The sequence below is a fragment of the Doryrhamphus excisus genome, linkage group LG10 (assembly GCF_037039965.1).
Source record: "Doryrhamphus excisus strain RoL-2023G ecotype Guam linkage group LG10, RoL_Dexc_Guam_v1.1, whole genome shotgun sequence".
Lineage (NCBI taxonomy): Eukaryota > Metazoa > Chordata > Actinopteri > Syngnathiformes > Syngnathidae > Doryrhamphus > Doryrhamphus excisus.
Genome location: NC_136366.1, coordinates 16,364,086 through 16,378,488, shown reverse-complemented (window position 1 = coordinate 16,378,488; position 14,403 = coordinate 16,364,086). Strand labels below are relative to the sequence as shown.

General features: G+C 40.4%; 1 protein-coding gene across 1 annotated transcript in view; it reads right to left on the bottom strand.

The window, feature by feature from the left end:
- Positions 1-37: 37 nt before the first annotated feature.
- Positions 38-14,403, bottom strand: part of tprn (taperin) — a 32,725-nt gene continuing 18,359 nt past the window's right edge. Inside the window, exons 2-4 of the mRNA XM_058064100.2 lie at positions 6,977-7,178; positions 5,073-5,197; positions 38-3,066 (exon numbers count right to left, since the gene is read on the bottom strand). Coding sequence (XP_057920083.2) covers positions 3,004-3,066; positions 5,073-5,197; positions 6,977-7,178 — 390 coding nt within the window. The 3' untranslated portion in view covers positions 38-3,003. The remainder of the gene's footprint in view (positions 3,067-5,072; positions 5,198-6,976; positions 7,179-14,403) is intronic.

The window sequence follows — 14,403 nt, the reverse complement described above, 5'->3', positions numbered from 1 at the left end:
TGGGTAAAAATAATTTTCGCAACAACTGTACTCCTTTTTCCAACAACGGTATTTGATTATCACTTACTTAGCAGCTTGGCTACATATTGGAAGGGCAGAAACTAATGAGTGGTTGCAATTCCAAAAGTAAAAAAGGAGAGAAGTGGGTAAAAATAATACGATAGTCTTTTTTTGCAACACAGGTATTTGATTACCAGTTACTTACCAGCTTGGCGACATAGTGGAAGGGCATAAACTCGAGTGGTTGCAATTCCCAAGTAAAAAGGAGAGAAGTGGGTAAAAATAAGGCAATATTCCTTTTCGCAACAACTGTACTCCTTTTTCCAACAACGGTATTTGATTACCAATTACTTAGCAGCTTGGCTACATATTGGAAGGGCAGAACTAATGAGTGGTTGCAATTACAAAAGTAAAAAAGGAGAGAAGTGGGTAAAAAATAATACGATAGTCCTTTTTTGCAACACGGGTATTTGATTACCAGTTACTTAACAGCTTGGCGACATAGTGGAAGGGCATAAACTCGAGTGGTTGCAATTCCCAAGTAAAAAGGAGAGAAGTGGGTAAAAATAAGGCAATATTCCTTTTCGCAACAACTGTACTCCTTTTTCCAACAACGGTATTTGATTATCACTTACTTAGCAGCTTGGCTACATATTGGAAGGGCAGAAACTAATGAGTGGTTGCAATTCCAAGAGTAGAAAAGGAGAGAAGTGGGTAAAAATAATACAATAGTCCTTTTTTGCAACACGGGTATTTGATTACCAGTTACTTAACAGCTTGGCGACATAGTGGAAGGGCATAAACTCGAGTGGTTGCAATTCCCAAGGAAAAAGGAGAGAAGTGGGTAAAAATAAGGCAATATTCTTTTTCGCCACAACTGTACTCGATTACTAGTTACTTAGCAGCTTGGCTACATAATGGATGGGCAGAATAACTCGAGTGGTTGCAATTCCCAAGTAAAAAGAGAGAAGTGGGTAAAAATAATGCGATAGTCCTTTTTTGCAACAAAGGTATTTGATTACCAGTTACTTACCAGCTTGGCCTCATATTGGAAGAGCAGAAACTAACGAGTGGTTGCAATTCCATGAGTAAAAAAGGAGAAAAGTGGGTAAAAATAATACGATAGTCCTTTTTTGCAACACAGGTATTTGATTACCAGTTACTTACCAGCTTGGCTACATATTGGAAGGGCAGAAACTAACTGGAGTGGTGGCAATTCCCACGTAAAAAGGAGAGAAGTGGGTAAAAATAACAATAGTCCTTTTTGCAACAGCTATTTAATTACCAGTTACTTAAAAGCTTGGCGACATAGTGGAAGGGCATAAACTTGAGTGGTTGCAATTCCCAAGTAAAAAGGAGAGAAGTGGGTAAAAATAAGGCAAAATTCCTTTTCGCAACAACTGTACTCGATTACCAGTTACTTAGCAGCTTGGCTACATAATGGATGGGCAGAAAATAACTTGAGTGGTTGCAATTCCCAAGTAAAAAGAGAGAAGTGGGTAAAAATAATGCGAGAGTCCTTTTTCCAACAACGGTATTTGATTACCAATTACTTAACAGCTTGGCTATATATTGGAAGAGCAGAAATAATGAGTGGTTGCAATTCCAAGAGTAAAAAAGGAGAGAAGTGGGTAAAAATGGTACGATAGTCCTTTTTTGCAACACAGGTATTTGATTTCCAGTTACTTAACAGCTTGGCGACATATTGGAAGGGCAGAAACTAATGAGTGGTTGCAATTCCATGAGTAAAAAAGGAGAAAAGTGGGTAAAAATAACAATAGTCCTTTTTGCAACAGCTTTTGATTACCAGTTACTTAGCAGCTTGACTACATAGTATAGAAGGGCAGAAACTAATGAGTGGTTGCAATTCCAAGAGCAAAAAAGGAGAGAAGTGGGTAAAAATAATACGATAGTCCTTTTGCAACTACTATTTGATTACCAGTTACTGAGCAGCTTGGCTACATAGCGGAAGGGCATAAACTCGAGTGGTTGCAATTCCCAAGTAAAAAGGAGAGACGGACTGGATGAAAGTAATGCAGTGGTCACTTTTGCAACAACGGAAGTTCATTACCGGTTACATACCACCATATTAGAAGGGCAGAGACTAACTGAAGTGGTTGCAATTCCAAATTTAAAAAGAACAGAAGAAGTTGGTAAAAATGTTGCAGTCAGCATGCTTGGTAAGTGCGCGACAACATGAATTGATTTGTGCACTCAGTAATTAAGTGTGTCACTGTATTCATAGTATCCATAGTCTTAGTCTATACAGGCTGTCTCCATTTGAGCACTTCCCTACTTAGACTTAGCCGTTTTGAGTGCATAAGTATGGTAAAATGCAGTGCACTGTCAGTGCCCACACGTTGCACAGTACATTTTGGCTACGGAGCTAACCTGAAATAAAAGCAACTATGGAAAGTAGCGATGGTTATTTCCGGTAAGTGCGCAAGACAGGAAGGAGGATAGCCTCCGCTGTCAAAAATAAAAAATCGTTAAGTACACAGTATGCTTACTAAAGCGTATTGACGCAAGTATCGGGTTTGAGACACAGCCTGCGTGTTTTTGGAGGTCATCCTAACATTTCCATGCTAACACTGTGGCATCACCTCCACGTGGACATTGGCAGATTTTTGCGCTAAAAGTCCCATAAATGTCCCACAAACCATGAAGTGTTTGCATGGTAGGCAAGGGGGGGACTCACAGGTCAAATCCAGCCTATCAATTTCTTTGGATTTGATGTGACAGATCAACTGTCCAGCGTCATTTGAGGGGGGAAAAAAGGCAGTCCAGCTGCTTTGTAGATTTATCGGAGAGGAATCACCTGGAGGAGTGTGATTGCGTGGCGAGTGGTGGTGCTACCATGGCTTGTGTTCCCTGAAGGTGTCAGGGACGTGTGCTCGGAGTGTCTTTCTGTTCCAAGTGGTTCAGTTCCTGGTGTGGCAGGCCATCTCGTGTGGTTCCTTGCGGGTGAGGAGGTGCTACTGTCCAGCTGATTGATGGGAGTGATCAGAAGTAGAGAGCAGGCTCGCTGCTGTAGTCCGACAGGGATGAACTGTCTGCCGGTGTCAACTGAGGACAAAAATGTATCATGGTTAGACCACCTCGACCAAATCAACAAACACATGGACAAAAATTGAATATTTAAGATATTTAAAATAAGAGACAATACGACATAAGACATAAATATGTAAAGAAACAATTGTTTACTTGTGGTTCTGGCTATTGTTTCATCAATGGAACATTACTGACATCTAGTGACCGGTATACAATACTACATTATCATTGAATGAGTATTCTGAATTGGTATTTTAGTTTATTTAGCCCAGGGGTCTCAAACTTGCGGCCCGCGAGACGCTACTTTGAGGCCCCCACCTTGATACCAAAGTTTAATGTTGAAATGGCAGCTTAAAGCACAATTAACATGATTTTGCCCCGCCCATACTGTTACCCTAACCTGTGGCCCCCAGGTAAATTGAGTTTGAGACCCATGATTTAGCCACTTGAAAATGCTTAAATTTCAGCCATAAGATGCAGCAGGCATGCTTTATTCATATAGTTTTGAACAATTGTGACCTTATAAATACAGTTTTAAACATGATTAGCGCCCTTAAATAACAACCCTCTTGTCATATTTGCATTCATATCACCCAATATAGTTAACCTTGTTCCTTTTTGTGTACAGTACATCATGCTTTGGCTATTGTCTCATAAATGTGACATTACTGACACCTGGTGGCCAGTGGAGAATAATTGGATTTTAGTTAATTTAGACATTTTCATGCCTGAAAATGGGGCTGCACAGCGAGTGGTTAGCAGGCAGGCCCGAGTTCGATTCCACCCTCTGCCATCTCTGTGTGGAGTTTGCATGTTCTCCCCGTGCATGCGTGGGTTTTCTCCGGGTACTCCGGTTTCCTCCCACATTCCAAAAACATGCTAGGTTAATTGGCGACTCCAAATTGTCCATAGGTATGAATGTGAGTGTGAATGGTTGTTTGTCTATATGTGCCCTGTGATTGGCTGGCGACCAGTCCAGGGTGTACCCCGCCTCTCACCAGCTGGGATAGGCTCCAGCACTCCCCGCAACCCTCGTGAGGATAAGCGGTAGAAAATGAATGAATACTTGAAAATGCTTCCTTTAGTCCAGAGGTCTCAAACACGCAGCCCGCGGGCCAAATGTGGCCCGCAGGACACTAGTTTGAGGCCCCCGCCTTGATATGAAAGTTTAATGTTAGTGCGGCCCGCGCAAGTTTGATATGGATGCTGTATGGTATCATGTACCCAGAAAAAATTATTACGTTTGATTAATGTTCATGTTAAAGGTTAAATAACTGTTAATAGTTATTCTCCCTATCCGTGTGGAAGTGGTAAGTTTTTGGCTATTTAAGTTTAAAGGAAATAACTTGAAGGCTACCATTTAGGTCGCTAGCTCTCTAGTTTGCGAGTTAGCATGTGTCTCAAGACCCTGCAGTTGCGCAATATGTTATAAATAAAAAGAGTATAAATGTGACTATAGTCGTGTTTTGTCATGTCTACAGGGCTCTAATAATGCTTTGTTCATTTTAATCAGAAAAAAAAATGTCTACCCCCAACTATATGTGGTTTCTTAAGTTTTTATTATTTGCCATTTTATTATTATTATTATATTTATTTATTTATTACTGATTGATTGATTTTCTTTAATCTTGATTTGTTTATTTATTTTTCATCTTATTTTGTGTAGAAAAATAAAAATTAAGATATTTGAGAACAGTGGAATGTTTTATCAGAGCTTTTCTTGTAGAAAATCGGAACCAAAGCAAAGTTTATTCATTTTTCTGTTTTTAATAAATATAAATATATATATATATATTTTGTTTGGAAAACCTGATGCGGCCCAGTCTCACCCAGACCCTAGCTCCAGCTAAATTGAGTTTGAGTCCCGTGCTTTAGTCCATTAGTGCTTTTGCATTTGTAAAAGCACAAAGCGGTGGGAGGCGTTTATACTGTGCCTTCTCATTAGGAGAATGCAGGTACGAATGCCAGTGCAAAATGTCGGACTAAAACATGGGATGACAAAGTGAGTTGCTCCCCCTCACCATGACCTCCTCTGTCATCTGTGTCTGCTGGGAAGTGGCCTCCTCCTTGTTCACGCTGTCCTCTTGTTTGTATTTCTGCCACACGCTGAAGTCCATAGAGTGCTTGGGAATGTAGTTGGAGAGGTCTGCAGAAGAAGGATGGAAGTGAAAAGAACAGCATAAAAGGCAATATTACTATACTCTTTTGCTGTGGCGAACATCATTAGGTCTAAAGAATACTGAATAATCGAGTTCCTTCTAGATGAGACAAGGCAGAAAGTCCTGCAAGACAGACACTGGGATAAAAAAAGTCTCTATTTGTTCCCGTTTTAGTTCATTCTTCCTTTTAGTCACGTGTTAAGCGGTTCTTCCTGCAATTGCACCAATCAGATTGCTTCCTTGAACAAACTTCTAAAATGCCGCTGCAGTGCCATAAAATGTTCAGCAGAGGGCGGCTCTTGTATTTCCTCATTAACAGTTTGCAACATATATCACTATTTATTATTTTAAATATCAGAAAAAATGAAATAAATGTCCTATTATCAACTTACAGTATCACCTCTAAGAGGCTTCACCTTTGACAGAACAGATTTATTCAGAACATGTAAGCATTTAAGGCACTTTTAGGAGTGAATCAGGAAGTAGGTTGACAGGAAGTGAACGGAACAGATATCGTGTCATTTGACGATACAACAAAATAAAATACCTGCAAATTACAAGGTACAAATTAAAGCACCGCGGTCAACACATCTTCCTTTTGCACATTTATCTAAAAAAAAGACAATTACTTAACAAAAACATATGCAAATACTATGAACAATTCCTTTCACAGTAACACGCAACTTCATTCTCTACAATGCCGGTTTTTAACATTTTTTTTAACAAAATTAATACTAATAACAGTTGGCTATTTGCCTGTATGTTTTACATTTCTTGTCATAATGTGCGATGGATTGTATTTTTAATAATAAAAAATATGAGTTAAAATAGCAATGTGGTTGGTGTAATTCAGAGTTCGTCCGGCAGAGGTCACTATCCTCCCACTTACAGGCTTTCCAAGGTGTACACAACCATAACTGATCACCAGTTTGTTTGTTTTTTTAATACAATACACTTTTTTCTCAAAAATGCTTTTGATGCTTATGAATTATTTATATTGGAAAGTGTTCCTTTAAGGACGAAAAGAGTTAAAGTGCTTCACATTTCAACCCTGGCACTGGGAGCCGGTGTGTGTGTTGCCATGGTAACCGCTACACCACGCTTGCATCAATATGCACATGCGATACATCCACATAACTTGAAGGACATGGAAAACTTCTTTCCTTTCCCATTTTGCTGATGTTGTTTTTCTTGTCATTTTCTTGTTTCAAATGCGCCGGGAGCCAAAAAAAAAACCTACATTTGTGCTTAAGGGGGGCCTACTATGCTTATTTTTCGGCCCTTTGTATTGAGTTGTGGACTCCTATAGAGCAGCTACACACAATAACCAACACACAAAGAATCTGCATCCATTCCAGCTGCATTTCTTTGGACTTCCGTGGTTCCCGCGGAAACGGTCTATTTTAATGTATTCACCCACGGTCTGCCTCCATGTTCCCTCTAATACCGGACATAATAATAATAATAATAAAGGACACAGAGCAAAACTTGTTCCTTGTTCTGTGTGCATTATATGAACAGTATATTTGATGATCATGTTGTGCATTAAGAGTGTTCAAGAGAACACCTGCACCAAATAGGAAAGGTTGGCTATTATCAAGTATGAAAACTGTCCAATATTCAGTATCTCTCACATACATTTTGTCCATATGTTGTACAAGGACAAAGTCCACCAAGCCAGCACTGTTTTACGATGCAATAAAATCCTTAGCTACCCCATACCCAACTGTGGTGTTACATGAATTTGTTTCTCAACAATGGCTCACCATTACTGCTGTTGGCGTGGGTGGGCGAGCTTGTAAACGTGGGCTGAGGGATGTGGATGCGTCCGACCATGGTGAGCGGTTCGCCGGCAACCTTTTCCTCCGGTTTGGCCACATTGTCTTCATCCCCGCTGTCCCAAGCGCTGCTCTCTGACGGATACTCGTACGTGCTGTGGAGACTCGTCTCGTTGAAGGAGATCTTGAGCTGGAGGAATTTAAGGAGAGTGTTTAGACCTTGGAGCTACATTTTTAATCAGCCTCGATGCTGTTATTGTGAGAAAGTGGGGAAGTATTTACTTGGCGGATCGCGGCACAAAATCACTATGAACAAGAAACTGCCTCCTCCCGAACTAAACATATTGAAATGGTGATCAACAGCAAAGGTTGGTGGAACCTCAGAGCATGATTGGGGTTAGCTTAGTTTAGCACGCTTGTGTGGTTGTGGGTTCATCTTCGTCACTTTAATGTAAAGAGTGTTTTAAATACTGTACTTGTGTAACTGTTTCCGAATTTACTAGGTTTTAGATCAGGGGTCTCAAACTCAATTTACCTGGGGGCCACTGGAGCTAGCGTCTGGGCCAGGCTGGGCCCCATCAGGTTTTCCCAAAAAAAAAAAAAAAACGCATTTATTAAAAACAGAAAAATATACAAACTTTTTTTAGTGCTTTGGTTCCGATTTTCTACAATAAACGCTCGGAAAATCAATCAATTAGTAATAAATAAATAAATATAAGAATAATAATAAAACGGCAAATAATAAAAACTTAAGAAACCACATATAGTTGGTGGGTAGACAAATTATTTTTTTCAGATTAAAATGAACAAAGCATTATTAGAGCCCTGTAGACATGACAAAACACGACTATAGTCACATTTATACTCTTTTTATTTACAACATATTGCACAACTGCAGGGTCTTGAGACACATGCTAACTCCCAAACTAGAGAGCTAGCGACCTAAACGGTAGCCTTCAAGTTATTTCCTTTCAACTTAAATAGCCAAAAACTTACCACTTCCACACGGATAGGGAGGATAACATGAACATTAATCAAACGTAATAATTTTTTCTGGGTACATGATACCATACAGCATCCATATCAAACTTGCGCGGGCCGCACTAACATTAAACTTTCATATCAAGGCGGGGGCCTCAAACCAGTGTCCTGCGGGCCACATTTGGCCCGCGGGCCGCGTGTTTGAGACCCCTGTTTTAGATGACGAGAGGTTATCATTGGGAGTGACCAGGATGGATAGGATCAGGAACGAGTACATCAGAGGGACATGACATGTTAGAGGCCTTGCAGATAAACTCACAGACACCAGACTGAGATGTGGGTCTTGTAATGCAGAGCCCCGCTTCTTTTGGTTTCTGCTTTAAAAATACGGTGAACAACAGGAGAGTTGTTCGCTAGATTGTCTGTACTACTTAATCAGAAAAAAAAAAACATTGGATCAACCTGACTATTTTAGATAAGGTGACAACAGACATGCCCATTGGCATCCATAAAACAGGGGGATAATAAATAACTTTCCAGGATATCTTTTCCGTGACTGAAATTCGTGATTCATTTTCCAGGCTTTCCGGGACGCATGGGAACCCTAACCTCAATTCGCACCAACATGCAATCTCATTTCCAAATGACAACACATTATGTGTGTTGGCCATGGCCATTATTTAAAAAACAAAACAATGATTTCTTTCAAATCAAGACATACTGTATGTCCCGGGTGTCAGATATGTTCTTATTTAAAACCCAAATTTAATTATAACACAGACATCCCTTTAATCTCTCTCCTACAAGAGCCACTGTCATTATAGCCATCCAAAATGACGGTTTATTACTTCCTTATAAGTCTGTCATTAGAATGTCTTATCGCACGGCACAGCCCTTTGCACACAGCAGTAGCATATCAGGTGAGCTTTTCAATCGGGTTCCTATCATGCACTTTGTTCAGACCCGTGTTTGGCAGGCTGCACTAGAATATATACAATAGGCGGGGCAGGTGGCTGTCTGGTAGGAGCCGAGGGCGTCTGGAAGCGTCTCACAGAAGGACATCGCTGATTTAAAAAGGTCTGCAAACTGACCTTGGCTGATGTTTTGAGCTCTTCTGAATGCTCCATTTAAAAAAAAAAGTCTAGTGCTTTTCTATTGGCTCTAGGAATGTACTGATCCAGTACATTTAGCATAATGTAAATGTGCAATATTTCCATCACTGCCTCTGTTACTACCTCAATCATATTTATTTATTTAACAACCCAATACAATACACTCATCTGTATACACCAGTCATTAATTGCACTATGACCCATTGATCATTGCACTAAAATTAATATATCTGCTCCTGCATATGCTCCTGTGCAATACTATGTGTATATTTTGGATATCTTGTATATATCTTGTTAAATTGTCTTTTTTACTCTACTTTATATACTTTTTTTGTTCTTTAAACTTGACTACTGCACTGAAAGGAGAAGCTCTCCAATCTCGTTGTGTGCAGCTGACTGCACACAAGATTCCTACGATAGCACAGAACCGGGGAAGTTTTACACGACCAAACTCCTCGTTCATTTGAAGCAGTGAAGAAGTTTACACACTCATTCAATCCCAAACCAGAGGCAGTGGTTGGCTCCTAGCCTGTATTTTACACAATGACGACAACATTGAACTTAATCTAATCGAATTATCATGGGCGAGGTGTCATGGAGGTATCCTATTATGAGCTACTGTGATTACCACCCAGCTGTCTCATCTGGGGGGATTTATTATTTAAGAGAAGAAGAATGAAAGTAGGTTGTGGTACCTCAGCATAACGTAGGTGTTCACACAAAATCTGTGAAAAAAATCCCATCTAATTTCAGGCGAATGGCGGGAAACACCCTGGACCGGTCGCCAGCCAATCACAGCACACATATAGACAAACAACCATTCACACTCACATTCATACCTATGGACAATGTCCTTATCTCGGCAAAAGTTAATGTATAAGCAAGAGGCACCAGCTTCAACAATCTCCCCTTTATTGTGATGAATATTTCATTCAACTATGTTTATTGTGTATTGTGACCAATAGTACCACCACCAGTGACTAATCTTTACGCATATAGGTCATACAAATATCAGCTTTTCCTGTGTGTTGTCTGCATTGCATTGACAGCCAAAAAGGTGTCAGCTGACTGCTCTTATAGCACCGTACCTGGCTCCTTTTATTCTGCGACCGAGATTTAAACTCTGTCCTAATCCCTGTCACAAGGCCACAAGCCAACACCAGTGCCTCAGATTTGAGACTCTTCAATTGCACAGAAGATATGGACAGTACATGGGGAAGCATATTTACTATGTCAAACATGTACTGCATACGGATCATCCATGTTGATGTTGGTGATGAAGGATTTCAGTGTTCGACACAATTCCACATTCCAACTTTAGTCCTCTCTGGGATTATATGAGACCTGGGTTCGATTCCGTGTTCTGCCCGAGCGTGTGTTTCCTCAGACATCCAAAAACATGCTAGGTTAATTGGCGACTCCAAATTGTCCATAGGTATGAATGTGAGTGTGAATGGTTGTTTGTATATATGTGTCCTGTGATTGGCTGGCCACCAGTCCAGGTTGTACCCCGCCTCTCGCACAAAGACAGCTGGGATACCTCCGCTACCCTAGTGAGGATAAGCGGCATAGAAAATAGATGAATGGAAAAACAGTGAGGCATATCATTTTTTTCTTCCACCCCGACTTTCAGAACCTTTTACATTGTAAAAATGTACCGCTACACAAGGACTGAGAATAGAACCAGCAACCACTGGTTTGGGACACCTATGCCCGATCACCCTATCCCCGGACTCGCACTGAATTCATTGTGGCTCCCAGTCTGATCCAGATTAGCTTGCTGCTTGTTTTATTGGCTTGTATTAAACAGACTAAAAACTACAATAATTACAGTGGAGTGGATGATAGAACCAGCAACCACAGTATTAGGGAATAACCACCCAAACTCCCGAGACATGTCACCCTGTTAGAGATCCAGATTAGCTTGCCGCTTGTTTTATTGGCTTGTATTAAGCAGACTAAAAACTACAATAATTACAGTGGAGTGGATGATAGAACCAGCAACCGCAGTATTAGGGAATAACCACCCTAACTCCTGAGACATGTCACCCTGTTAGAGATCCAGATTAGCTTGTCGCTTGTTTTATTGGCTTGTATTAAGCAGACTAAAAACTACAATAATTACAGTGGAGTGGATGATAGAACCAGCAACCGCAGTATTAGGGAATAACCACCCTAACTCCTGAGACATGCCACCCTGTTAGAGATCCAGATTAGCTTGTCGCTTGTTTTATTGGCTTGTATTAAGCAGACTAAAAACTACAATAATTACAGTGGAGTGGATGATAGAACCAGCAACCGCAGTATTAGGGAATAACCACCCAAACTCCTGAGACATGCCACCCTGTTAGAGATCCAGATTAGCTTGTCGCTTGTTTTATTGGCTTGTATTAAACAGACTAAAAACTACAATAATTACAGTGGAGTGGATGATAGAACCAGCAACCACAGTATTAGGGAATAACCACCCAAACTCCCGAGACATGTCACCCTGTTAGAGATCCAGATTAGCTTGCCGCTTGTTTTATTGGCTTGTATTAAGCAGACTAAAAACTACAATAATTACAGTGGAGTGGATGATAGAACCAGCAACCGCAGTATTAGGGAATAACCACCCTAACTCCTGAGACATGTCACCCTGTTAGAGATCCAGATTAGCTTGTCGCTTGTTTTATTGGCTTGTATTAAGCAGACTAAAAACTACAATAATTACAGTGGAGTGGATGATAGAACCAGCAACCGCAGTATTAGGGAATAACCACCCTAACTCCTGAGACATGCCACCCTGTTAGAGATCCAGATTAGCTTGTCGCTTGTTTTATTGGCTTGTATTAAGCAGACTAAAAACTACAATAATTACAGTGGAGTGGATGATAGAACCAGCAACCGCAGTATTAGGGAATAACCACCCAAACTCCTGAGACATGCCACCCTGTTAGAGATCCAGATTAGCTTGCCGCTTGTTTTATTGGCTTGTATTAAGCAGACTAAAAACTACAATAATTACAGTGGAGTAGATGATAGAACCAGCAACCGCAGTATTAGGGAATAACCACCCAAACTCCTGAGACATGTCACCCTGTTAGAGATCCAGATTAGCTTGTCGCTTGTTTTATTGGCTTGTATTAAGTAGACTAAAAACTACAATAATTACAGTGGAGTGGATGATAGAACCAGCAACCGCAGTATTAGGGAATTAACACCCAAACTCCTGAGACATGTCACCCTGTTAGAGATCCAGATTAGCTTGCGGCTTGTTTTATTGGCTTGTATTAAGCAGACTAAAAACTACAATAATTACAGTGGAGTGGATGATAGAACCAGCAACCGCAGTATTAGGGAATTAACACCCAAACTCCTGAGACATGTCACCCTGTTAGAGATCCAGATTAGCTTGCCGCTTGTTTTATTGGCTTGTATTAAGCAGACTAAAAACTACAATAATTACAGTGGAGTGGATGATAGAACCAGCAACCGCAGTATTAGGGAATAACCACCCAAACTCCTGAGACATGTCTCCCTGTTAGAGATGTTAAATGAGGGATAAATCGATGAAAATTGTGTTGGATAGTCACACCATTAAAAGTCCTAAACGTCGTCCTAAATTAAGAGGGTGTTTTGATTCCGTCGGTGTGACACAGTTTTCTGAAAACTGGCATCCTGTCTCAGGAAGTCTCAAGCTACCAGACCGTCTATCAATAAATCAGGCTCTCTGCGGAGATCGCTTCCTCTTTCACTTTTCTTTTTATCTGGTCTGAAAGCAGTCCCCTTTTTGGGAGCTTCATTTTTTCCAAACATAAGATTTACCAGGTGAGACCACAATGGAAACAAGCATGCATGGGTTATATTTGTCAAGGCTTGTCAAGGGGGTCTGTGTGACAAAACTGCACCGTGGAGGCAGAAGTCAATCATTCTCTGTCCTCAGGCTGTGGGACATCTGAAGCGGGGGCCCGACAATCAAGCACTCCTCATTCAGCAGCGAGCTCCAGCACCGAGCGGGCACACGGGGAGACAAACAACTCTTCCATTGTTGGTTTTTGTTTGATATTTATCAAAGACTGCATGCTCCGGAGAACGCGCACGAGAACTCAACCTTCAGCGTCTTTTTGTGTAAACTGATTTCCATATACAGAAAGTCCATACCAGATGCAACATCAATCCAGAGATATACAGTAGTTCTGTAAACCAATATAACCATCTCCATAACAAACATAAGCAGTTTTCCTCCATTTGTGCTAAATTTTAAGTTTAGTTGAGAAAAGGGGCAACCACCTTTACTTCCATGCTGAAGCTCTGAAGTAAGCTCTGAAGTAAGTATCTTTGTATTGCGTTGTGGACAACACACAATAACCAGCACAGAAAACCTTCCACATCTTCCAGGATCTGCACCTATTCCAGCTGTATTTCCAAAACACCTGACATACTTCCTGGCTACCGCGACCCCAACTTTCTAATTTAGTGGGTATAGGAGTTGATAATAAATGAATAAAGTATTTGGAGAGGTACTGTAATTGAAAAGTGTTTCTACTAGTAGCTCATGAGATCCTCTGGGACACACAAGCGTGTACAACATTAACGCACCTTTCCCAGCGGTTCCGCTTCAGGCTTCAGCAACAGTTTGGCGGACACAAAAACAGTTCCATGTGAAATGCCGTAGACAGATGAAAATCTCTTGCTGGGAATCACCAAATACAATCACTTCTGCCTGAGCTTGCCTCGTAAAACGAGAGGCATCACACCTACAGCCACGCCCATAAAGAAGCCTGCTCCTCTGTGACATCACAAAGGAACAGTTTTGCAACACCCTCTGAAACAGAGCGTTTTGAGCCATCCCAAATGTCTTTCAGGGCTCACTTCTAAATGCGCAAACCTAATTATCTGAAACTTTGGTATTGTTTAGTACGAGAATACAACATTCATAGGTCAGAAAAGTGGAAAAAGCCCAATCGGCCCGCTTTAAGAAAATAAGTCGTAATCCATCAACAAAAAGTTGTCATTTTACGAGAATAACTTTGTAATATTCTGAGGAAAAAAATCACTTTTGTAACATAAAGTTGAAATCTAAAATCTTTTTGGAAAATTAGGTTGTGGAAAAAGCTATAATTTTAGGAGAGTGAAGTCAAAATATTATGGGAATAAAGTCATCATTACAAGGAAGAAAATGTACATTAAAAAAGCTGAAATGGAACACCAAAAAAAGAAAAAGATGTAAATTTTATGGGTATAAAGTCAAAATATAAAGATAATATTTACAAGATTAAATGCAATATTATTAGGAAAAATAAGTAGCATAGAGATGAAATATAAAAAATATATATTATG